The 21,452-nt window shown below is 41.9% G+C and overlaps 3 protein-coding genes across 4 annotated transcripts in view; 1 reads left to right on the forward strand and 2 right to left on the reverse strand.

Annotated features, from left to right (window-relative positions):
* The window catches only part of LOC6617551, a 55,156-nt gene extending 40,481 nt beyond the window's left edge, over window positions 1-14,675 (reverse strand). Inside the window, exons 1-2 of the mRNA XM_002041829.2 lie at window positions 14,415-14,675; window positions 11,809-12,216 (exon numbers count right to left, since the gene is read on the reverse strand). Of these exons, the coding sequence (XP_002041865.2) occupies window positions 11,809-12,071 (263 nt within the window). The 5' untranslated portion in view covers window positions 12,072-12,216; window positions 14,415-14,675. The remainder of the gene's footprint in view (window positions 1-11,808; window positions 12,217-14,414) is intronic.
* A 2,905-nt stretch (window positions 14,676-17,580) lies between these two features.
* LOC6617553 (odorant receptor 9a) lies at window positions 17,581-19,290 on the reverse strand. Of its 2 annotated transcripts, XM_002041830.2 has the most exons (4): window positions 18,939-19,290; window positions 18,612-18,877; window positions 18,009-18,530; window positions 17,581-17,826 (listed from the first exon to the last, which is right to left on the reverse strand). In XM_002041830.2, the coding sequence occupies exons 1-4, from the start codon at window positions 19,273-19,275 to the stop codon at window positions 17,773-17,775; spliced, it is 1,179 nt and encodes a 392-aa protein (XP_002041866.2). In that variant the 5' UTR covers window positions 19,276-19,290; the 3' UTR covers window positions 17,581-17,772. The 2 variants fall into 2 exon arrangements, with proteins under 2 accessions (XP_002041866.2, XP_032582023.1); XM_032726132.1 differs by lacking the exon at window positions 17,581-17,826 and having other exon boundaries at window positions 18,491-18,558.
* Window positions 19,291-20,350: 1,060 nt separating this feature from the next.
* Window positions 20,351-20,916, forward strand: LOC116802217 (ATP synthase membrane subunit DAPIT, mitochondrial). Its single transcript, XM_032725972.1, has 3 exons — window positions 20,351-20,462; window positions 20,534-20,610; window positions 20,696-20,916. Exons 2-3 carry the CDS (start codon window positions 20,536-20,538, stop codon window positions 20,765-20,767), a joined length of 147 nt encoding a protein of 48 aa, XP_032581863.1. The 5' UTR covers window positions 20,351-20,462; window positions 20,534-20,535; the 3' UTR covers window positions 20,768-20,916.
* Window positions 20,917-21,452: the final 536 nt, after the last annotated feature.

Here is a 21,452-nt window from a genome sequence, read left to right on the forward strand (position 1 = left end):
TGCGTAACTCCATACGTTTTACACTCCATACACTATTCTTTCGGCGTGGCTCTAGACTTTGTCGAATACTTTGTAAAATATGCCCTTCATCTTATTATTATATATTATTATAATTATATATATTATATTATATATTATTAATATATATATATATGTAATTTAATTATTATTTTATATATATATATATATGTATATTATATTATATATTATTATATATTATATATATTATTAACGTTATTATTATTTAAATATAGATTTTAGTAAAAATAATAGTACATAATGTCACAAAATTCATTTCAAAAATGACTTTATATAAGAATATTTGTCATTAGAGTATTCAGCTAGCGACGCGTGAAAAATTAATAAGGCAATGATTCGAAACGGGTGGCACCCATTGAGTACATCAAAGAGCAAAGACATGAGCACAAAAATTTTCTTGGGTATTCCCTTTTACCCTTCATTTCTTATACCCGTCACGCTTCCACCCATACAAATTTTAGGCGTACAAAAAATGACCAGAGAACTGCAGCCCGCATACAAAAAATGACGTGCGGCCGATCGTTGATCCACTCACCCAAACGGTTATTGCGCAGCAGGCCTCGGGTGGTTTTTTTACTCGTAACAATAACACCACGTTGGTAAAACACTCGAGTATTTTGTGTTGCCGCAAGTAGGGTGTCAAAAAACACAGGGGTGCCTAGAGTACCGAGTGTTTATCGGGTGGACGTAGAGTGCCAGTGGCGGGCTGCAGTTCTCTGATGGACACAACAATATCAACACACATAGCCACACACACACACATAGGCACACACACTCACACATAGCCACTACTGTCACACAGACAATCGCGCGTTGATGCATTGCATTATAATGATGCTGCTCGGCTGTTGTTGCTGCATTGCTCCAGTTTCATTCTTTCATGCCGTCGTTTGGGTAGCAAAAGTAACCACCCACAATTGCCACCCGTAAGCCAGGACCACCCCCTGCCAGGACCATCGAGCACCACCCACAATGTCCTACCGCCTTCGCCTTGCTCTCTCTTTAGCAATTTGATTTCAATTTCGACTTTGTTGTCGTTGATTATGTTCCTCAGCCGACTGCCGACTGGCGTTGCTGTTTCACTGTTTTTTTCTCAGTCATTTGATTAGTGCGAGGAACTGCGAGCAAGGATAATGAAAATAAATAGCAAAAAGTGTCGATGATGAGATTGCTTTTGTGGTCCATTTGGGGCAACACTCCATGTGTGTGTGCGTGTTGGAGAAGGGGGGGGCAAAAAAAAAAGGAACGATGTGGTGTGCTGCTATTTCTGTGACAAATAATAGGCTTAAGGGCGGAAATAACAATCTGTGTGCTTTATTACAAGCATTAAATTTAGAACGCTCTTGGATCTCTGATTTAATTTATTCATACTCTTTCTTTACTTAAGTCGCAAATAAACTTTCAACTTGAAATGTAAACCCTTAAAAACATGAATTAACTTGAACTTAGTTCTATTCGGTGAAAGACAATTTTTGCGGCTTTACAAAAAAAAATGTAAGAGTAAAGCTAACATTTTGTTTAACTTTTTCATGCTGGACCTTTCCCACTGCTTGTTTTTTCAATTGTCAGGAATTTTTTTCAACTACTAATTATACACATAAATATTTAATTCGTTGCCTGGTAACCACTTTTTTCCCGGCTTTCACATCTCGCTGTTTTTGGCTGTGCTCACAGTGTGTGTTTTTAATTATACGACACAGCAAAACAACACAATAAAAATAAAAATACACAAGTTCACAGTTCACATACGAATTCCGGCATTTGTATGCCTACATCACCGAAAAAGGAGATGAAATTTGGGAACGGGAGAAGATGATGGCGCCACTTGGCCGCCATTGTTGTCGCGCTAAATTGCAGGACCTACCGCCCTTTTCTTTCTCCAGCCTCCTTCCGCTTTTCCTTGGAAACATACTATATACATATGTGTATATATGTGTGCGTATGTATATTTTAACTTTTTCCACATTGAAAGGAATAAGAGGACGGCTTGGCTTTCACGACTCCATGCCTGTCACAATGGCAATATGCAGATGTCTCTGTGTTAAACCCTTATGGCCTAACCGCCACACCCCCATCCTTCTCACCGCCCACCCCACACACACACTCACACACAGACATAGCCACAACGTGACGTATGCGTACCTTTTTCATTTATATTTAAATGTCACCAAAAGCCTTGCGAGGCGCAAATGAAATCGTCACACAAATGAAAACCAGCTGAAAAGAAAATTATTTCGTTTGCCACGGAAAACATTTAATAATAAAGTCAAGTCAAAGGATTATTCCCAAGTACCAGAACGCAAAAATGTCTAATGGATTAAGTTTTATAATTAGGGTGATCCTTTCGCTTGAGTAACTAATTAAAATAATTAGGGTATGTAAACGTAGCCCAGCCGAAAATATTTATTTACCTTTAGTGCTATGCTATTAATTACTGGCGGCTTAAGTTACACGCAAATACTGAAAGCCGATATTAAACAAGCACATTATTTGATATCCAAATGTATTTTTTATTTAAACATTTCTGGTAAAAAACGACCACACTCTTGTGCAGGCAGCTGCGAACATTCATTCAGCGGACATGCATAATTTTCGAATGTCTTTCAGCTGAAGCATATTTGATGGGGAATTATGGCAGGTCCTGGCAGCCCCAAAGTGCGTCAAGCATATCAATATCGAGCCCTTGGGAGCGGAAGTGAGGACAGAATAGAAGTTGATTCCGAGGCATTAGAGGCGGGACAATTTAAGACAGCCTGCCATTCTGCCATTCTGTCAGTCTGCTGTCCTCGTGCTTCTGATGCTCCTGATGGTCCTGATGGGATGCAGTCGTCTGTCGCGGAGCAGAAGGATGGGAGCAGCGGGAGGAGCAGCTGGATTAGGAGGCCCAGAGAGGACGTGCATGCTCATTCTGCTCAGTCGGCAGCCCACTTGGGCGGCCTGTTGCATATTTCATGGCGCCTCAAATGAAGCACTTAAGCTGACAACATCTCGAGCGGCAAAAACATGGGTGGCGTCGAAAGGGGGGGCGCTTGTATTGAACTCAAAATGACAATGGCAGCGTGCCTCCTCCATTTACGCCAAGGATACAGTGGGCCAAAGGACATCATTCAGCAAGTAAGATTGCTAATATTTCAGTTTTCTAATAAGTATTTCAAATTTTTTCAGTACTTTTCTCTAAGTTGATTTTCCCTAGCATTCATTTTATTTCCTTATACAATTTTCATAGCTTTAAAACCAGTGTGCTATGCGGGAAATTGGCTTAGGCCCATCGAAGTGCGTTTGCAGGCCTAAATCCATCGCGCATTTGGGGAACACTTAGGCCCAACATGAAGGCCATGTCGCGGGCTTATTTAATAAGTACCACCAGCAGCACTGATGCCACAGCCGCATCTGCAGGATGGAAAAGGATCTGCATGGAATTCAGGATAATATCTCAGCAAGGACACTACAATACAGAAATGGGGCGGAAGAGGTGCGTTGAAGTAAAGAGCACTGCAAACGACAAAGGATGTTGTCGTTCAAGGAATATTGAGAGTACACAGAAGGCTTTTGATTAAGTTTGGCACAATAAGACGTCGTCTTGGCTACACCCGCAAATATCAATAAATTGAAAAAATATTATGATAATTCATTAGTTAAACAAAATAATAAAATACCTACATTTGCTGGCCAAAAATCGATGGAACCTTAAACCAAATTGATCTACAGTTGAAAGCATAAAGAAGCCAGCAAAATACAATCAATTGTTTAATCAAAGGGAAACTCGATGAACCATTTAAGATTGAAAGGCTTGCTTAAGTGGCCTGGATGCTACTCATCCCCATCCCCAATCCCATGCCCATCGCATCGATGGAGCAGCCATCGATTTTCAGCTGGAGAAGAGTTGAGAAATGGCCATAGGCGAACGTTAAAGTTCAGAGCGAAATGATTTCATCAAGAAATTACTGGCCTCGGCCTTAGCAACAAATTGGCCCCAAAAAAAGAGAAACTCAAAATACCAGCGGCAGCAGCAACAATCGAATCCAATAAAGGCCAACTAAATAACAACGGCTATAAATGAAACACGAAGGCGCCCAGGCGATACAAGCAAAAACAAAAGCGAAGAGGAGCAACTTTTAAGTACGCTATTAATGTTTAATTCGAGTTATTTAAGTTGGGCACTTAATTTAGCCGGGGTCCAGATGCGACTGAATGCTCTCGATATAGTTTCCACCCCAATCAACCAATCTCCAATTCCCATTCCATATTCCTACTCCCGCATAAAAAAAAAACAAGAAAACACCGCCCACCTCCTCAGTTCGGTGCGTGACCTTTTCTTATTAAATGTTAATCATAAAAGCCCAAAACCAAATGGCTGCCGTTGCCCCTGAAATGGTGAAAATTGAACTGAAACGAGCTTATCTCCTTGTCTGCCACGCCCCCTTGGACTACCATATATATCCCAGCGGCCAGAAATGCCCCAAAAACGCCCCCGTTTGGCCAATGAAGTTGTCTTATAATCCGGTAATTAATTTCTGCGGTCTCCGGAATTGCGATGAGGATCTGGGATTGAGGGGCGCGGAGTGGGGGGTCCTCTAATGAAAGGCAATGAAAGCGGCCAAGTGACAGGATAACAAATTAATAAACTTTCGGCTGCGGCAACAGCACGTGAAATTCGACTAGAAAGCCCTGCCATTGATCAATGTAGCCAACTGGCCACCACATGCTGAATACACCGCAAGAAATAATCTGAATTCATTCAAGTTAGTTTGGCATTTTATACATATATTATCAAAAACTAAAACAAACAACAAACCCCCAAAACTTTTATTTATATTGTTATTTATATGTTTTTTTTTTTATTTATACATATGTATTTTCCTGTGTATCCATATGACTTTGGATCTGTGAGCACTGTCTGCACGCAGTAACGTCGTCTCATTGGGTTCGAAATGTTTTTGACAGGCAAGCTGTTGCCAACGTTTCAGCATCGTAAAAAATGTCCTTGAATTTTGTCACTTTAAAGGACGAGTGAATTGCAGTTGAATCACCCCAGCGAAGTATAAGCAATACAAAACCAGATATCGACACTCAGGATCAAAATTGAAAGGACAGTAGAAGGGAAAAACATGTGGTTCAATGGAACCACATGTAGGGTGACTTATTGGTTGTTTTCAAGGACATGAAGGTGTCAAGGAGGCTACAAATACTTTGCCTCTGCAAGATCACACAGCGTTGGCACTCAGTGCAAACAGTCCTCGGAATTTACATTTTGAATGTACAGCTTTGGCGTGATTATTGGTTATTTTTTGCCGTTCAAAGTGCTGAAGCTCTCGTAATGAATAAGTGCAACTAAATCGGTTTCGAAATGATTATGTAGACGTAAGACTTAACTTTGCATCCAAGTAAGCTCTTATGCGTCGATTTAATCCAAAGGATCCTGGCTGTGTGACCATTGGTCATTGGCCAGAAGTGCCGATATATCCTTATATATGCAGCTTAGATAAGCAAACTGGCAATCGAGAGATTCAATGATTGCTGGAATGTTTCTGGCAGTCGCCTTTGAAGGATTTACACATAAAAAACAAGGGAGAATTCTATAGTCGAATTTCCCGACTATCAGTTCATACGGACATGTCCAGATCGAATCGGCTATTGATCCTGGTCAAGAATATAGATACTTTATACATTACTTTCTGCCTGTTGCATACTTTTGAATGAATCTCTACGAGTAACGGGTACAAAAAGCATACGATAATGCGCTCTAAGCGCATATCAAGTTATCTAGTTACCATGCCGAGGCAGATCTGCGAACCACCTGCAATTTTGCAGCTTTTTTCCACGAGTTCCCCCCTTCGGCGGCGACTGCAGAAACAAATTAACAAACAACGACGTTTGAAAAGAAAAAGTCGGTGCAACTGAAACTGAATTGAAAGCGGAATCGGAATCGGAAACGGAAATTGTCCGAGCAGCCAGCGAGAAGAAAACAACAAAATGACAAAAGGTGAGTGCAGAACAGCAGGGGCAGCAGCTGCAAGTGGCAGCAGCGGGGAGGGTACAGGAGGACACATGGATCCATGAATTCAAGGCTTCGAGGATTCAGGGATTCAAGGATTCGAGGCGAACCCGGGCGGCAACAGGATGGAATAACATTTGTTGCGCTTTGCTCTTTGCCTGGCCTGCCAGTCGCCATACGCCATTCGCCATTCGCCGGTGTCCTTTTGTTAAATGTCACTCCTGCCAGGACCTGCTCTCTCTTTCACCTTTTATTTTTATTTTTTCTCACGCAACTGGCTACATTGTCACACACTCAAACACACGCACACTCCACGCATTCAGCCTAATCGATAGCAATCAATACATTTTGTGGGCGACTCCGAAAAACTGTTGCACACTCCGCCGGATTCCACAAGCCCGAAAAGAGAAACCTGAGCCACGGCAGAGGTTTGGAATTTCAGCTGGGACATTCCACTTCCAGGAAAAGCCGCACCAATTAAAGCACTTAAAAACAATGAGCAAAGCCAAAACACTTTTTTCTTCTACTCAAACTGGAAAGCCAACCAAGTTCTACCAATCATATCTATTTATTAGGCCGGGGCTTTCGACCACCAAACCTCAGTCTGCCAACAAAAATCCTCTATTCGATGGTATTTGGTGGAGGCGAAAAGCAATAAATGTGATTTTGCCATTCGATGCACCAAATTATATGTGCGTTGATATTTTTGAAAACAATGTTATTTTCAATCCCAAATCATTTTATTTAACCTATGGAAAAGCCTTTAATGTACCTTTGAATATGTGCTCATATGTTAAGCCCTTAGGTGACTTCGTATTTTGATGATAATCAGCTGATATCGGGTTTCAAGTTGATGGCCAAAGGAATTCTACCCCTTTGCATAGGGTGTGATAATAAAGCAAACTGAACAACAAAATTTCAATGGCGATTTATTACCGTTACCAACGTCAACCATATCTTCGTCGGTATGTAGGTATATATGTATATATAGTAACTACATAAATATATTTACATATATACATGTGTGTAGCATAGAATGGGGTTGTGTGCTTCAGCTCTTGTTCGTCGGAATATAAAAATCGATGGTGTGGCGACCAAAATAAAGGCCGAAAAGCAGCAGCAAAACAAAAAAAGAGGCTCCAACAAGTATGGTAAACTAATTTTATTTTTTTTTTCGGCTGGCCTCAACTTATTTTGACCAGAGATTTTCCGCACCAAACAGTTGGTAATTAGTCGGTAATTTCACAAGCATAACGTTGGGAGATGGCTACTCTGCCGTTGTGCTTGCAGCATCGTCTGTTGTGACGTCAGTTGCTAACCAACCATGTGGATGTGTATGTTTGGGCCAGGCTTAAAGTGAAAACAAAGGGCATCTCTGCCAGACATCTGGCCATGGCACCGGCAGATTGGCAGAAAGTCGGCCTTTGATGTGGGCGCTCCAGCGGAATCCTCCATTGAACTTGGCCAAAAACACGCATATCCAACGGACCAACTAACTAATCCTTACGGCGAGCAATTAAGAGCGGAATCTATTTCCAGTTAAATAATTTCGGCCAGATAAAGCACGCCTTAATTGGGCACGCATCGATTACAGCTTTGAATATGCAACATATGCGAAAATTTATAGAAATATTTTCAAATAAATATTCTAAAAAATTTATAAACAAAACTTAGAAATTGTGATCTAAATAGGCCTCTCTATCGTTTTAATAGTTAAACTATATTTTAATCTCTTTTACACCGTGTCGTATACTTAATGCGTATACGTTATTACCTTGCACAGCTACATGTGCAATTGAAAGGCAAAAAAAGCGAACTGCTCGAATGGGTATTTTTAACTTTAATCCCAATGGCTGGACCGTGCTCCTTGTGGTCAATGCTATTGTTCTTTGCCGTTGAGCTTTTTGTCGCCTTTGTCGGTTCTCCTAAGTAAGGGTAAGATGCCCTTGCGGTATTCTGGCATGCGTTCGACAACGTTTGTGAATCCCGTCACGTTTCTGGATTTTACTTCAAACACCATTTTGACCAATTGCTTCTTCCGCCTGCAAGGATGCTGTGTCCTTTTTTTTCCAGCTGCGCGTCCTTTCAGGGGCCCACTGAACTAGTTCTCGGCTTGGTTATTGGTCATGTCTATCAAGTTACATTCCGCAAATGTATTTGCTTAGGCAAAGTCTTTATTTCTGTGATTTCTTACATATTTGTAAGTCAATTTGTTTTACATATGAACATTTCCAAAGTATCTGAGATTGTTCAAGTTGGTTTATTTAGTGCGAAAGTATATAATTGTTTCAATTAGGCCAAGTGCTTCTCTTAAACTCGTTGGGTCAAAGCTGAGCTGCAGCGGCAACCTTTGAATTCGATTGGATGGAACTGATTCCGCTCCGTTCCACTCCGATCGCTCCACATGTACATCCACATGCACATCAACATCCACATCCACATCCACATCCATATCGATGTCCATGTCCTTGTGCGTTTAATTGTGGCACTGTGTGTCTGTTTTCCCCGGCGCACAGGAGAGTAGGTAGTCAAGGGCACGTGATGGGGTCAAGTTCTGCTCTCTGGTTTTCGAATGGGTAGTGTGAACTGAATGCCAATGCCAAAGCCTGCTGGGAACTCCCATGTACTATTCAGTATCCAGCATATAGCATCCAGCATTCAGCGAATTTAGCGACCATAAATCACTGGCGCAGTGCGGCTGCCATAATCGCAATCACGGCCAGATTTCCAGGTTTCCCGGGGTAAAGACTCACCATTGATTAGAAATCACATTCGCATTCGGACTCGGATTCGGATTCGCATTAGCTTCCTGTTTGGTCAATTGAATTCGATTCAATTGTGTGAACAGTTGATTGCCAGCAGATGTCGATTTCCATGCAGTACTTTATACAGTATACAGTACTATATACAGCATAGAGTACGCACTCCTTCCATTTTCGGATTGAGCCGGCTTAAGTATGCCATACCTGCTTGATTTTCATTTTCATTTTGATTTTGATGCCGGCATTTCCATTCCATTTTGGTGCTGAACCCCACGGACAAAACTCTCGTGCTGAGAAAACTTTATAATTCTGCGATACAAGGATACAGATACCGAGTGCCAGCTTTCGGGGGCTGCCATAAAGTTTTCCCCTCCCAAAAACAGGTACAAACAAAAAAAGGAAAAGGATTGGGTTGCTGAATCGGCAACGGAAGTCGCCTGCCATTCACCAGTTTATACAAGCTTTTATCAGTGATCCATTGGATCCAGTTCGGATATTTACTGCCTGCACAAGATGGACTCCCTCGTTTCGGAATAAAAATTTGCTTTCATCTACTTGGCAATTCTGGGAAACAATTGGGCTGACTTCAATTGGAATCTTCATAAGTAAATCGGATTACGGCATATTTTTCATCAGAATGTGGACTGATTAAACTTCTTTTGCGTTACCTTGTCATCAACCGAATTTTACAATTTCACAGCCACATGATAACAAAAACCTATTTTGAAGTATCTACACCTTAACCGGTTTCTAAACCTAATTTAAAGTAAGCCAAATAATATTATTTACTCATTCCATGTTATTCACTTTGAAAATGTTACGGTGATAGTGGGCGTGAGGCAGGCCGGATTCATGAAAATATGCAAAGTAGCTAATAACTAATAATTTCCATTAACAATTTGGCAGGGCTGAATGGCGATGACAATGGGAGGGGGAGCTGAGGATTCCATGTGCTCATCTGGCAGCCATCTCACGTGCCATGTCCAAGCCACTGGCTCATTGTCAATTCCGAATACATGGTAAGCTTAATGGAAGGATAAGGAGGGAAGGGGGAGAAGCGGAATGCCTCCCAGAACGCAGTACCCCATCCGATCCAATCGCATCCCCAGACTTCCTTAAAGATATTGTTAATGCTCGGGCAGCAATAAATCGTGGGATTTCGCCTGAAAAATCATCGGAATGAGGAACGAAAAGAGCGGTATGAATGGCTTGTCTGCTGAAGAGTTGTTAATTATGCTGTCAAATCTCTGGGGCAGCAGGATGTGCCAGCACAATGCTGCCATCTATATAGATGTTGACTATGGCGTCCTCGAGCCATCGGTTTGTTTGTCCTGCCGTTGGCTGGCGTACAATTGATGTGCATAAAGTCAACAATGGTGTGACACTACTGCTCGGCCAACCGTTCCCGTTTTGGCCAACAATCTTGGCGCAGAAGGAGCCACCTGCCGCCACCTGCTTCATCAATTTGATGTCCCTTCAATTAGGCATTTAATTATATAAAAAAAATAGAGTGAATCAAATGGAGAGCGCCGCAAAGTGTCAATTGCAGCGCTGAATGCCACGAAATGTGGCAATGATTGACTGCGAGGCGATGACGAGGGCAACTCCGGAAATGAAAGTCGGACGAAGGAACTCAGCCGGAAGGAAAAACAGAATGCCAGCATTACTTTCAAGTGGAGAGCACAGTGGAAAATGAGACTAAACTTTTCGGGGTGGGAAACTCGCCAAAGTTCCTCATCAAATAGACATTTTCTTTACTCATTGACCCAAGTGACACGCCAGTAGACTTGAACTTAAACAAAGTATTATTCTGCACTTTGTTCGGTGTGTAGAAAGTAATTATGGGCAACTCATTAGCCCTTAATTCATATTTAATCAAGTAAATTAAAAATAGAAATCATTTAATCTAGAGAGTTATGTGTACTTCAAATTTTATCGAATCGATTCGAGCACAAACTTTTGATTTGGCCATGAGGTGTACTTCACAAATAAATTTTCTTTTAATCCGACCGTAAATTACATCGCGATATGGAGTGCACAATCAGCGGGTAATAGGGCCAATAGAAATAAGATCTCCTAATTTCATTCATGAACTATAATTTACACATGAGCGCAAAAATCTAATATTAGATTAATATTTGGCAGACATGGCACACTAAATATGGCATTCCAATAAACAACTTTTTAATTATGGAATAAATGTATTCGGGCCAGTTGACACCCAGAAAAAAAAATGACAAACAAGGGTTCGCTTGTCAACTAAAAAGTTCCCAAAAGACTCGCTTTAAGGTCTATTTTCGGGGAGTGGCTGGTATCTATTTATAAAGCTTCCCCAATTGGAATCCCCCACCAAAGTGCAAAATGTGTTAATTCGTTGTACATAGCAGTCAACAAAGGTTTTTGCCCAGAAAATGAGGGTATGAGATTAGGTTAAGGCTTGGGATCTAAAGAGAGGGTGAACTCGGGCTAAATGACACCGAAGTCATTTGGAGTGGAGTAATTATGTTATGACTCTGTGTTTTTAACACCATGATTTCACTTGGAGTTAATTGTAAATTAAACTTTTGTTTCAAGTTGGAGATTTCCAAGATTTTACAAGGATTATATACATAATATGTATAATAATTATTAAATTATAGGGTTATACGTAATAAGTATATGTTAAACATACATTAGAAGACCTACAATTGTACATATTTACTTGTTGTTTTGTGTTCTGGATGAACTAATTTCCATATAATATAAAACTATACATATTATAGGTTAATATAATTAAATTATGTATGTATGCGCATGCTACTCGGTATATTGTAATGGTGTTGATTTAATTTGGGACAGTTGGCTTCACTTTTCGGACCAGGCTAGGCCCACCTTTTGCTCCGTCTAGCCTCCACGACATCGCATGCCCAATTAGCTAATGGATATTGACAAGGTCGCTCGGAACGCGAGGATGGGCTGGATGTCAATGGAGTGCTCGGAACGGGAATGGCTATCGGAATTCGCTTCACTCACCTGTCGCCGTGCGAGTCCCTGTCCCTGTCGCGTTCCAGCCCCGGATTCGGATTGGCCGGAGCGGGTGCATCCGATCCGCCAGCAGCTGCAGCGCCGATTGCTGATCCCGATGCCTCCTCCACCTCGACGTCCATTTCCACTTCCGGTTCCGGATCCGGTCCAGATCCGCAACAGGCATGTCTGCTGCCAGGAGCCTCGTGCTCCTGCTCCTGCTGCTGCTCCTCATCGGGGATTGGTTCCTTTTCCTGCTGCTTGTCCGACATCCTGGCTCTTTCCGTTTCGGGTTTTTTTTCTTTTTCTAGGTCCTGCTAATATGGACGGGTCCCTTCCAGGTCGCGATGAAATGGTACAGAGCAGATGCCCAAGTGTTGTAATTGTTTTTTAATAAAATCGCTGCTGCCGCTGCGGCTGCACAGGCAGAAAGTAAAAAAGAGGGAAAAGAACAAATGAAACAAAACAAAACAATGCCATGCGAACAAAGGAAAATTAATGTAAATTAATTGCTGTGGCTGGTGGAAAGCCTCTTACACCCAGCCCCCACTTTTCTTACTTTCTTCCTCATTTCCTGGTGTTTTTTCGTTTACATTTCCTTTTTGTCTGTTGTTGGTTTGATGGTCGGACCAAATTAGCCGCAATGTTAAAATAAAAAGCAGAAACTTCTCCTTTCTGGATTTTAAATTGATGCGAAGGTAGGAGAGAAACTATATTATTGTTTCAACGCTTCGGGCAAGTAAATTAGAAACTGCGTTGGCCTGAAAAAGCCGCATTAAAATAACATTCATATTTATATAAAATTAACTCCCCAGCAATTAATGAATGGCGAAGCGTGAATAGAGCTAGTTGAGTTGATTTTTATGTGATTTTTTTTTTGTTGGGAAGCTACTTAAATGCTTTAAAAATCTGTATTCATAATCCCACTAATCTGTTAATTTGCAGAGCAGAAATATCTCGCAGTTTTTGAGCCGCAATGAAAAAGCAGCAAAAAGGCTAAGAGCCAGTGGCTGTGACGGACAAGGGGCTTAATGCGTCAACATCCCGCCGATTACAATTGATCACCCAGAGCGGATTAAAGCCACCTTATACATACGTATATATATAGTGAAGCACCGGACAATTGAAGTAATTAAAAAAGGAGTAAGAACATCGCCACTTTGTGGATTTGGTTATTTATTAAAGGGATTCAAATCCCTCACGTGGTTTAAGCAAAAAGTGCATCATGCTTTTCAGGGCAAACTTTTTTTAAGCCACTATACAAACATTCCAACTCTGTTCATGATTAAATATTTATGTTTGCAAAGTAAGTAAGGTAAGTAACTTTTTTCTACATCCACGCACATTTATTTAATCAAACACCCAGTAAAAAACAAATACAAATTGAAATAGCACATGCGAAGCAGACAGAACCGCAAATCTCGAATCATTCACATACGATTAGGAATCACACGGGCTGAAGGGCAAAAGCCGATTAGATTAGGGCGGAAAGCGGTTAGTCATGGTCGCAAATGAACTGCTCACCGGCGTAATTGACCAGGACAAACAAAGCAGAGCTATCAGCTGCCGCCGATAAGTAGGCAACACTTAATGGATACTAAAATATGGCATTTGGCGGCCAGTTTTGATCGTTTGACTACGCATGCCACATACATGCCCATGCCCCATGCCCCATGCCCCATGCCCCATGCCCCATGCCCCATGCCCCATGCCCCATGCCCCATGCCCCATGCCCCATGCCCCATGCCCCATGCCCCATGCCCCATGCCCCATGCCCCATGCCCCATGCCCCATACCCTATACCCCTAATACCTGTTACCCTTCAGCTCGGATCAAAGGACCAGAAAGACCACAAGACCATAAGAAGAACTACTCTTATTTCTGTGCCTTCTGCTGGTTTCCTCAAAACATAAATGGGAATTTTCACAGCATTTGCATATGAATGATTCACACGGCCATGCATAACAAAAGGCAACGCTTGGATGGGTGTATGGGTGGATGGGTCTGAGTGGGCGGGTACGACAGATAAATAAAGTATAAAACGGTGCCCAAGGAGAGGAACAGGAGCTTCTGTTTTAGGATAGCGTATATATAGATGACACCCCCCTGTGTCTGCCAACACGTCCTCATCAAATATGAAAAGGCAAAACAAAATTACCAAAAAAAATAAAAAAAAAAAGAAGGGAGATAGACGAAAGGAACCGGAACCCAAGCAAGAGCAAGAGGAAATAACGAACCTAAACCAAACCAAACCAAACTGAAACGAAATGAAATGAAATAAAATTTTCTGCATAGGTCTGCATAAACTGGATACTACACCTCGAAAGAGCCGAGCCAAGCAAAAAAATAAAAAGGAAAACGATGGCTTATAATAGCTGGCTGGACAGGGACACCAAGGATACCTGACCTCCGACTTTCCCGCTTAGCCGCTTTGTTGTTACCTACTTTTTTCGCTTTAGGTTCGTGTTTTTTTTTCTCTTCTTTCTGCTGGTGTTTTGTTGTTCAAAAAGAAAGCCCCTCAAACAAACTTTTCATAACACGCACGCACTTTCAAAAAATTAAAAAAAAAATACGTACAACAGACACCAAATGAGGGGAAGAACCAGAGTTCAAACCTTGATTTCTTTGTTGATATTTCAGTGAGCACGCGACACAGTGTCTTTCAAAAAAATTTTGAATTTCAATTTAAGTTTGGAATTGAATTGGATTGGGATTTGGATTTGGATATGAAATGTCCGATCGGATTGTCCGACTTGGGATCTGTTTTCGATTCGAATTCTGACTGACTCCGTTCGGTACTGAATATAACTGCTCAACACTTCTAATCCTCGACACTACTTTTCCGGGGGCTCTCGGTTCACGGCAAACGTAACCGACTGTGGCTGAACAGGAACTGAGTCGTCTTGTCAGCGGACGCGCTATTTTAAATCGGCCAGCGCACTGTTGCTTCCCTGTTAACTTGGCCGTAAACGGTTTGGGCCAGCTGTTGCCAACAGGCGAACCTGTTACTGCTACTCCGAAAGCTTTTTCCGAAAAGCTCTGGCTAAACGACTTACTGCCGTGTAGTTCTCCGAAGGACCCTTTTGAAATGTTTCGGACAATACTTGCTTACCTTAATTCCAGCCTACTGGGAAACTTACTTACCGTGAGATTTTACTTCTTTTACTTTATGAACTACTCCTGTAATAAAAAATAACAAATAGCAAAACGAAAATCTTACAAAAAAGGCTTTAAATATGTGTAATGTGTTATTGAAATTCTAAAGCAAAATGTCTTGAGAATGCGATAGAGCAGCAGGACTCCGTCTTATGAGCTCGCCTGCGGAGGAGCTTAAATGCAACTGAATGTATATCCGCCAGCGGTGTCCAACGCTGCGTATACTCGATAATTCAGCTCGCCTCTTTGTACTCCTTACGCTATGACAACGGAATAAACATGATTCTTTTTTTTGGCCACTTGCAGTCGGGGCAATAAATCATCTTCGATGACAATGGGCCGCTAAATCATCTGCCTTTTGCTCCACGCCCTTCTGTTCCGCCCTAAAAAGCGTTAAAAGTTAAAACATAAAGCATATAAACTTTGATGGTTCTATTACTCTTTTCTGCTGTGCTTTTTTTTCCAACGTGTTTTTCTTGGCGGGCTTAGGTTCAGGTTTTCACCTAAGAAGACTCTTGGTTTCCAGCCGAATCCGAGGTCATGTCCGGTTTTGATGGCGCTGAGACGGAGCAGCTTGTCCTCACATTATGGTCGCAGTCGTTAAGCTTTCCATGCGTTACTTTGTGACGGTTTTACGGAGCCAGCTTGAAAAAGGCAGGACAGGCAGGAGATCCAGGATATTCGGGGCACATGCCGCAGTTAGCACCCGCAGAAATTATGATTGCACACATCGCTCATCACCTTAAAATTAGCACTAAATTCAACTGATTTATTATGCATTAAGGTAGGCTTAAATGTTAAAATTGATTTTTTTCAAAAACTCTTCTTTTAAAACATATCATTTAATAAGGATGCTAACTGAAAATACATTTATAAATATCACGTGAAATAACCCGCCCCAAAGGAAGTGAATATTGTGTCCTGCTTAACACAATGCCCTTCCATTCAAAGTAAACAACTGGAGCACAATGGCAAGGAATGGCGAAAACTAGAGGAATGGTAGGCTATAAAGGGCTTTTGTTTTCCGGTTTGCGATGAGAGGAGTACTAGAGGTTATAGAATTATTCACTGCTTATCAATTTACCGGTACTTCAAAACTCTTGGCAGTGAAACTAAAAAACAGAAAGGAAGAAAAACCCTTTTTGTTTGCGCACACAGGCTCTAAGTTGTCAAAACTGTTTATTTTCGAAATTCATGAGCTCTGCTTGTGCCAGCTTACTATACACTTTATTTATGCTCAATCATGGAATTCGCACAGCACACATATTTCAAATAATATTTTATTTAATTTTTATGTTTTGTTTTATGTTTGTACGAGGGGGTGGGAAGTGAGAGCCAGGGGTTTTTTGTTAGTACCAACAAGTTTAGAATATCCAGTCGCTATGCAATGCTATAAATCATGACCAGGTCCGGGGACATTTCAATTCCGTTTATTTCAGTTTCGGTTACAACTGCTCCACTGCTCCACTGCCAATCTGCTTTATTGTTGTTACCAAATCAGACTTTTCGGAAGGGAGAATGCGATTTGACGAGAGGGAGATAAATAAATTCAATTCTGGCCATGTAAATCAAAAACTGTTTATGGGCAAACGGGGAAGGTGATTGGGGGCGATGACCTTAGTTAGGGCGAACGAAATTAGAACCCGAAAGCCCCAGAGAAATTCAATTCAAGTAGCAAAATGAATAACACCATGGTTGAGGCAACGAATTTTTGGCATTCTCGGCAGTCATTTATACACATAAGAATATAACTGAAAATTGAACAGAACAAAAGGCAATACTTTTACAATTAAATAACTCATTTAAGTTTGAAAGACATGTAGCTAATGCATTGCACAATTGACACCAACCCATTTCACTGGCAGCCCGATGAAGCGCCAGTGCTGCGGGCCACCCCGTCGTATACGTAATTAAGAACTTATGAAATGATATTCGCGGTATCGGAAAACAGTTGGCATTAAAGTGCAACGGGCGTGAAATGCGGTGAATGATACTGGGCACTTTCGCAAGTGCCAAACTCCCGTAGTATCCAGGTATCCAATCAAGCAGCTCACTGTTGCGTGTACTTAAGACTTTTGCATCCAACAGATATCCACCTTCCTGCTCCATGGTCGCCTGTCATCAATCACGGTTCGAACAGGAAATCGTTACAGCCAGCTAGAAAATGGGTCGAACATGGGTGCAAGTGGGACTGACTGAGCTCGACTGAGTCTGACTGCGAAATCGCGAAAAGATACGTATACTTGTAGTTTGCAGCGATATCGCTTGCAATCTGCTCCACTTCCCCTGCCAAAAAAAGAAGAAGAAAAAAACACACGCCTCGCATCTGAACTTTGCTTATTTTCCTTTGAGCTAGGAAAAACAGCTCAAGTTTAAAAAAGAAGTCTCGTCATGATGGGTGGCAATGGGTGGCCGTGAATGGCAGTGACGTCTGGCCTCCACTTTTGTCCCAACTCATTCCCAGCCCCCAATGTTGGGTATTTTGCCTGGCTCGTTATAAAAATAAAACACAAATTAATCCAACAAGCTCGACGCAGCTGGAGATTCAAAGATGGGAATACACAATTGTTGAATGAAATTGAAAGTGAATTTGTCGGTCTGATTGCCGATAATCTGAAAACTTTGTAGTTGAGTATTAAACTTAGTGCACCTGTGGTGCACTTAGCCACATTTTTGTATAATTAAGTAATTGGTTTTTGGTTTGATATAAATCTTTAAATATATATTGTTGATAAGCAATTCTTGTTCTTGTTCTGCCTTGTCACCTGGCACACCTGCTTAAAATGCAGCCTCCTTTGACCCATTTTGATGTCCTTTTTAGGCATTAAAGGAGCGCAACATCATAATGTACGACACGGCAGAGCGAACAATCTGCAACGGAAAACATCAGGCACATTTACATTATTAACATTAATTAATAAATTTGCAAGTATTATGTTTCCCATAAGTCTACCATACATATAGGCAGATAAAAAATGAAAAGTAGCACTAGTGTTTTGAATTGTTTCTCCAGGTGTATTTCTGCGGCACGTGGAATGGTTACGGAAACTCACCGTCGAGAAGGTGGCCATGCTGGCCTCGAAAAAGTAGCCCTTCATCTGGCAAGGTCGCTGGGCGCGCATGGCGGCGATGAGGAGGGCTCTCTTGGTGGGTGGCGAGAAGTCGGTCCAGTTGCTCTCGTACAGCCCGTTTCCGAAATCCAGGCTGGCACTCTTGATATTTTCGCCGCACTTCGAGTAGATGAACAGCGCGATGAGCAGTGAGCCGACAAATGCGATGAAGTAGAGACTCTGCGGATTGGGAAACAGATCAGCCACCTGGAATCCAATGAAGCAGATCTGCAGGGCGGACAGAAAGAACTGCAGAAAGATCAGCGGCCGGTACTTGTCCGCTATGTGATCGGCGATCTGGAGACCCTTCTGGTGCAGCAGCAGCACCTGGACGAGCCCCTCCAGCTCCTCCTTTCCGCCCACCGCCGGCAGGTGGATCATCCGATGCTTGGCGATCTTGAAAATGGCGCACACGTTGTAGGTGAAAAAGAAGAGCAGCGAGTCCACGCAGAGTGCCATGGTTACCTTAAATTCGAAAAATTACCAAAACAGTCTGCATTTTGGCTGTGTCAAATTATAAACAATTTTGTATGTTTGGAAACTTACTGCACTATAGCTGGCCATCACATTCCACAGATAGGTGGGCACATAAAACATGACCACCTGGAGATCGTACGGGTAAACGCCGTTGTGGGGCAGCTCCAGGTGAATCTCGTCGCCGCGAATCGAGGAGAGTATGATGCCCACAAAGGGCTTCAGGGCCGCAAAGATTCCAGCCAGTCCAAAAGAGCGGGTGTACGTAAGACTGAGCAATTGGTCACTTTGGTTCTCCACCTCGATGATTTCGCGCGCATCAGGCCACACTTCGATTTCTGCGAATTATAAAATATATTTTTATGTTATATAAATTTATTTTAATTACTACAAACTTGCCTTTTGCCAGAATGGCCCTGATGCGGTAGATCAGGCCGACGAACTCCTTGCGATGATAGCAGAAGAGCAGAAACTTGACCAGGGTGAGCATGCTGGCGAAGGTGGAGCCCAGGGTGTCGGAGAGCAGGCTCACCTGGGTGATGTACTCGTGGGCGGCCAGGAACATGGGCACCATGAACAGGAAAAGTGGTCCCATTGTGACAAAGGTCAGCCACGGGCGGTCATTCGCCATCGTGGGGCTCCACAAATCGATGCCCATGCAGCGATAAACGAGGATTTGCACCCGCAAGGATTGGTCCTTTTTCTCCTGCTTTTTTCCTTTCACCTCGTCGCTCATCTTTAACTGGCGGACTGTACAGTCGTTGGGTTCTTATACTTTCCACAGAGGGGGCGTGGAAGTTAATGTCATGTCAAAAAAACAGTCAAGCTCAGAACATAAAGAACTATAATTTTAAAACATTACTTCTCTTTGGTTACTTTGTAATGTGCTTTTCTGATTAGTTGTACCTACTTTGTATGTAACAAAGTAGAACTTTTTATTATTTAAAAAATTGTCTTAATACCAACAAGTTCAACTTGCCAGAGGTTTAAGTATAATATGGTTGGACTGTATATATATATACATTTTTTTTTTTTTTGATTTTTCACTAATTGTTGAGTCGGAGGATTTGGCACTACTTTCATTTAATATGCTTCCTTTGTGCATTGGCTTGCGGGTTAAATGGGTGTGGACCTGGGTGGACTTGAAGTGCATTTATGGCTCTAATTACACGATTTTTTCCGACTTTTGCCGCATTCTATTTAATGCCGGCCCTTTCACTAGTTCGTCCTGACAATCAAATGGCAGCCTTTAGTTCCCAGGAAGTGCATTATAATTTTAATGAGTCTGTGCAGATTTGAGCGACACGAGCAATAGTTGTGGCGCGTTTATTTTTGGATCCTTAATTAGATTCGCCATTCGTAAAGCTGTCGTTGACTTTTGATAAGGACTCGACAATTTGCCGTCCGATGGCTTGCGAACCTAAGGAAAGATTGTTTTGCCGTCCAGGATTAAATCCATTCAGTTTATAATATTAAAGTATATTTATGGTAGTATATGTTATGTAAATATATTGTTACAAGTTATGATATGGAAATAAATATAATTTTTAGTTGCTGTATGTTTTAAGAAATATATATATATTGTTTATTTAATATTTATTAATATTATTAAAATTGTTCAATATTTACTAATATTTAAGAACTGTGTTGAGGCATTTCAAATTGTCCCGCCAAATTGTGTTCATTAGTGTTGACTAACACACCGACAATGTTGGTCGGCTGAAATTTATTTGCACCCAGTTGGCAGGTCTAGGCACTGTCAACACTGTTCGCCCAGCTCGATAGTATCGATAAGCAACGACTGGCATACCCTTCTATTATCGAAGACCGATAGACCCCGATAGGCTCAGTTGTATAACCTCTGCTCGCAAATATTTTTTACAGGCAACTAGCAGCTCGAATTCCGTGCAAATAAACCTTAAAGTAAGTAGTCCAAGTCGCCGCTTCAGCTATTCACTGAGTTCCACTTGAAACGCTTCACCTTTAATCCGCAGAAATGGCTGGCGAAGGCGAGAAACTGACCGGCCTGTCGAAAATCTTCAATGGTACCACCATGAGCGGCCGTGCAAATGTGAGTAGATGGAATCCCAGAACGTCGTGCTCGTGGTAATGCTAATCCGGTTGTTATGCCATCCATCTATCCCGCCCTTGTCCAGGTGGCCAAGGCCACGTACGCCGTGATGGGCCTGCTGATCGCCTACCAGGTGCTGAAGCCCAAGAAGAAGTAGAGGGATGCAGCTGCTCCAACGCAACTACAACTCATCCGCCACAATCGATGTCTTGGATCCGTGGCCATCGCTGGACTGCGGATCAGTTTATTTTATGTGTAGTGCAAGACCTTGAAGGAATAAATAAGCTGAGAATGTAACACACTGTACCCACGAAGTGCATTATGTAACGATCCTGCGACTGCCACATGATTTGTGAGCATCACTGCGGTGGATACCCTAACCACACCGATCTATGGGCTGCAAGGTATACACGGAAACGCATGTGCAACCGGGCTAAAAGTAATAAGTGCGTCTGGAAGGGATTAGCTTGCGTCCAGTGTGGATATCACTTGTTAATTGAGGTTCAGCCCAGCAGTTAGATGATGTTCCATAGTAACCTTCAGTTCATTCAGAACGTATGTTCTACTTTCCACAATATTACCAGAAGTCTAATTCGATAGTTCCAATGGCTGCGGCGCAAGCTACAGCAAAAATAGAAATTGAAAATCGGAAGACATCTTCCATGAATCCACCTGTCCCTTCTATCCCAAACTAAAATCAACGAATGGAGTAAGCAGTGGTTTTCATTAGTCTAGCAACACATCTACCAAATTTCGGGTTCCATTTCCTTTTTGGTTTTCTGTTTTTAATATTTTATTTAAAGTTTTTATTTCATTTCAAACTTGCTTTAAATTTCCTCTTT

The sequence above is a fragment of the Drosophila sechellia genome, chromosome X, assembly GCF_004382195.2.
Source record: "Drosophila sechellia strain sech25 chromosome X, ASM438219v1, whole genome shotgun sequence".
Taxonomy (NCBI): domain Eukaryota; kingdom Metazoa; phylum Arthropoda; class Insecta; order Diptera; family Drosophilidae; genus Drosophila; species Drosophila sechellia.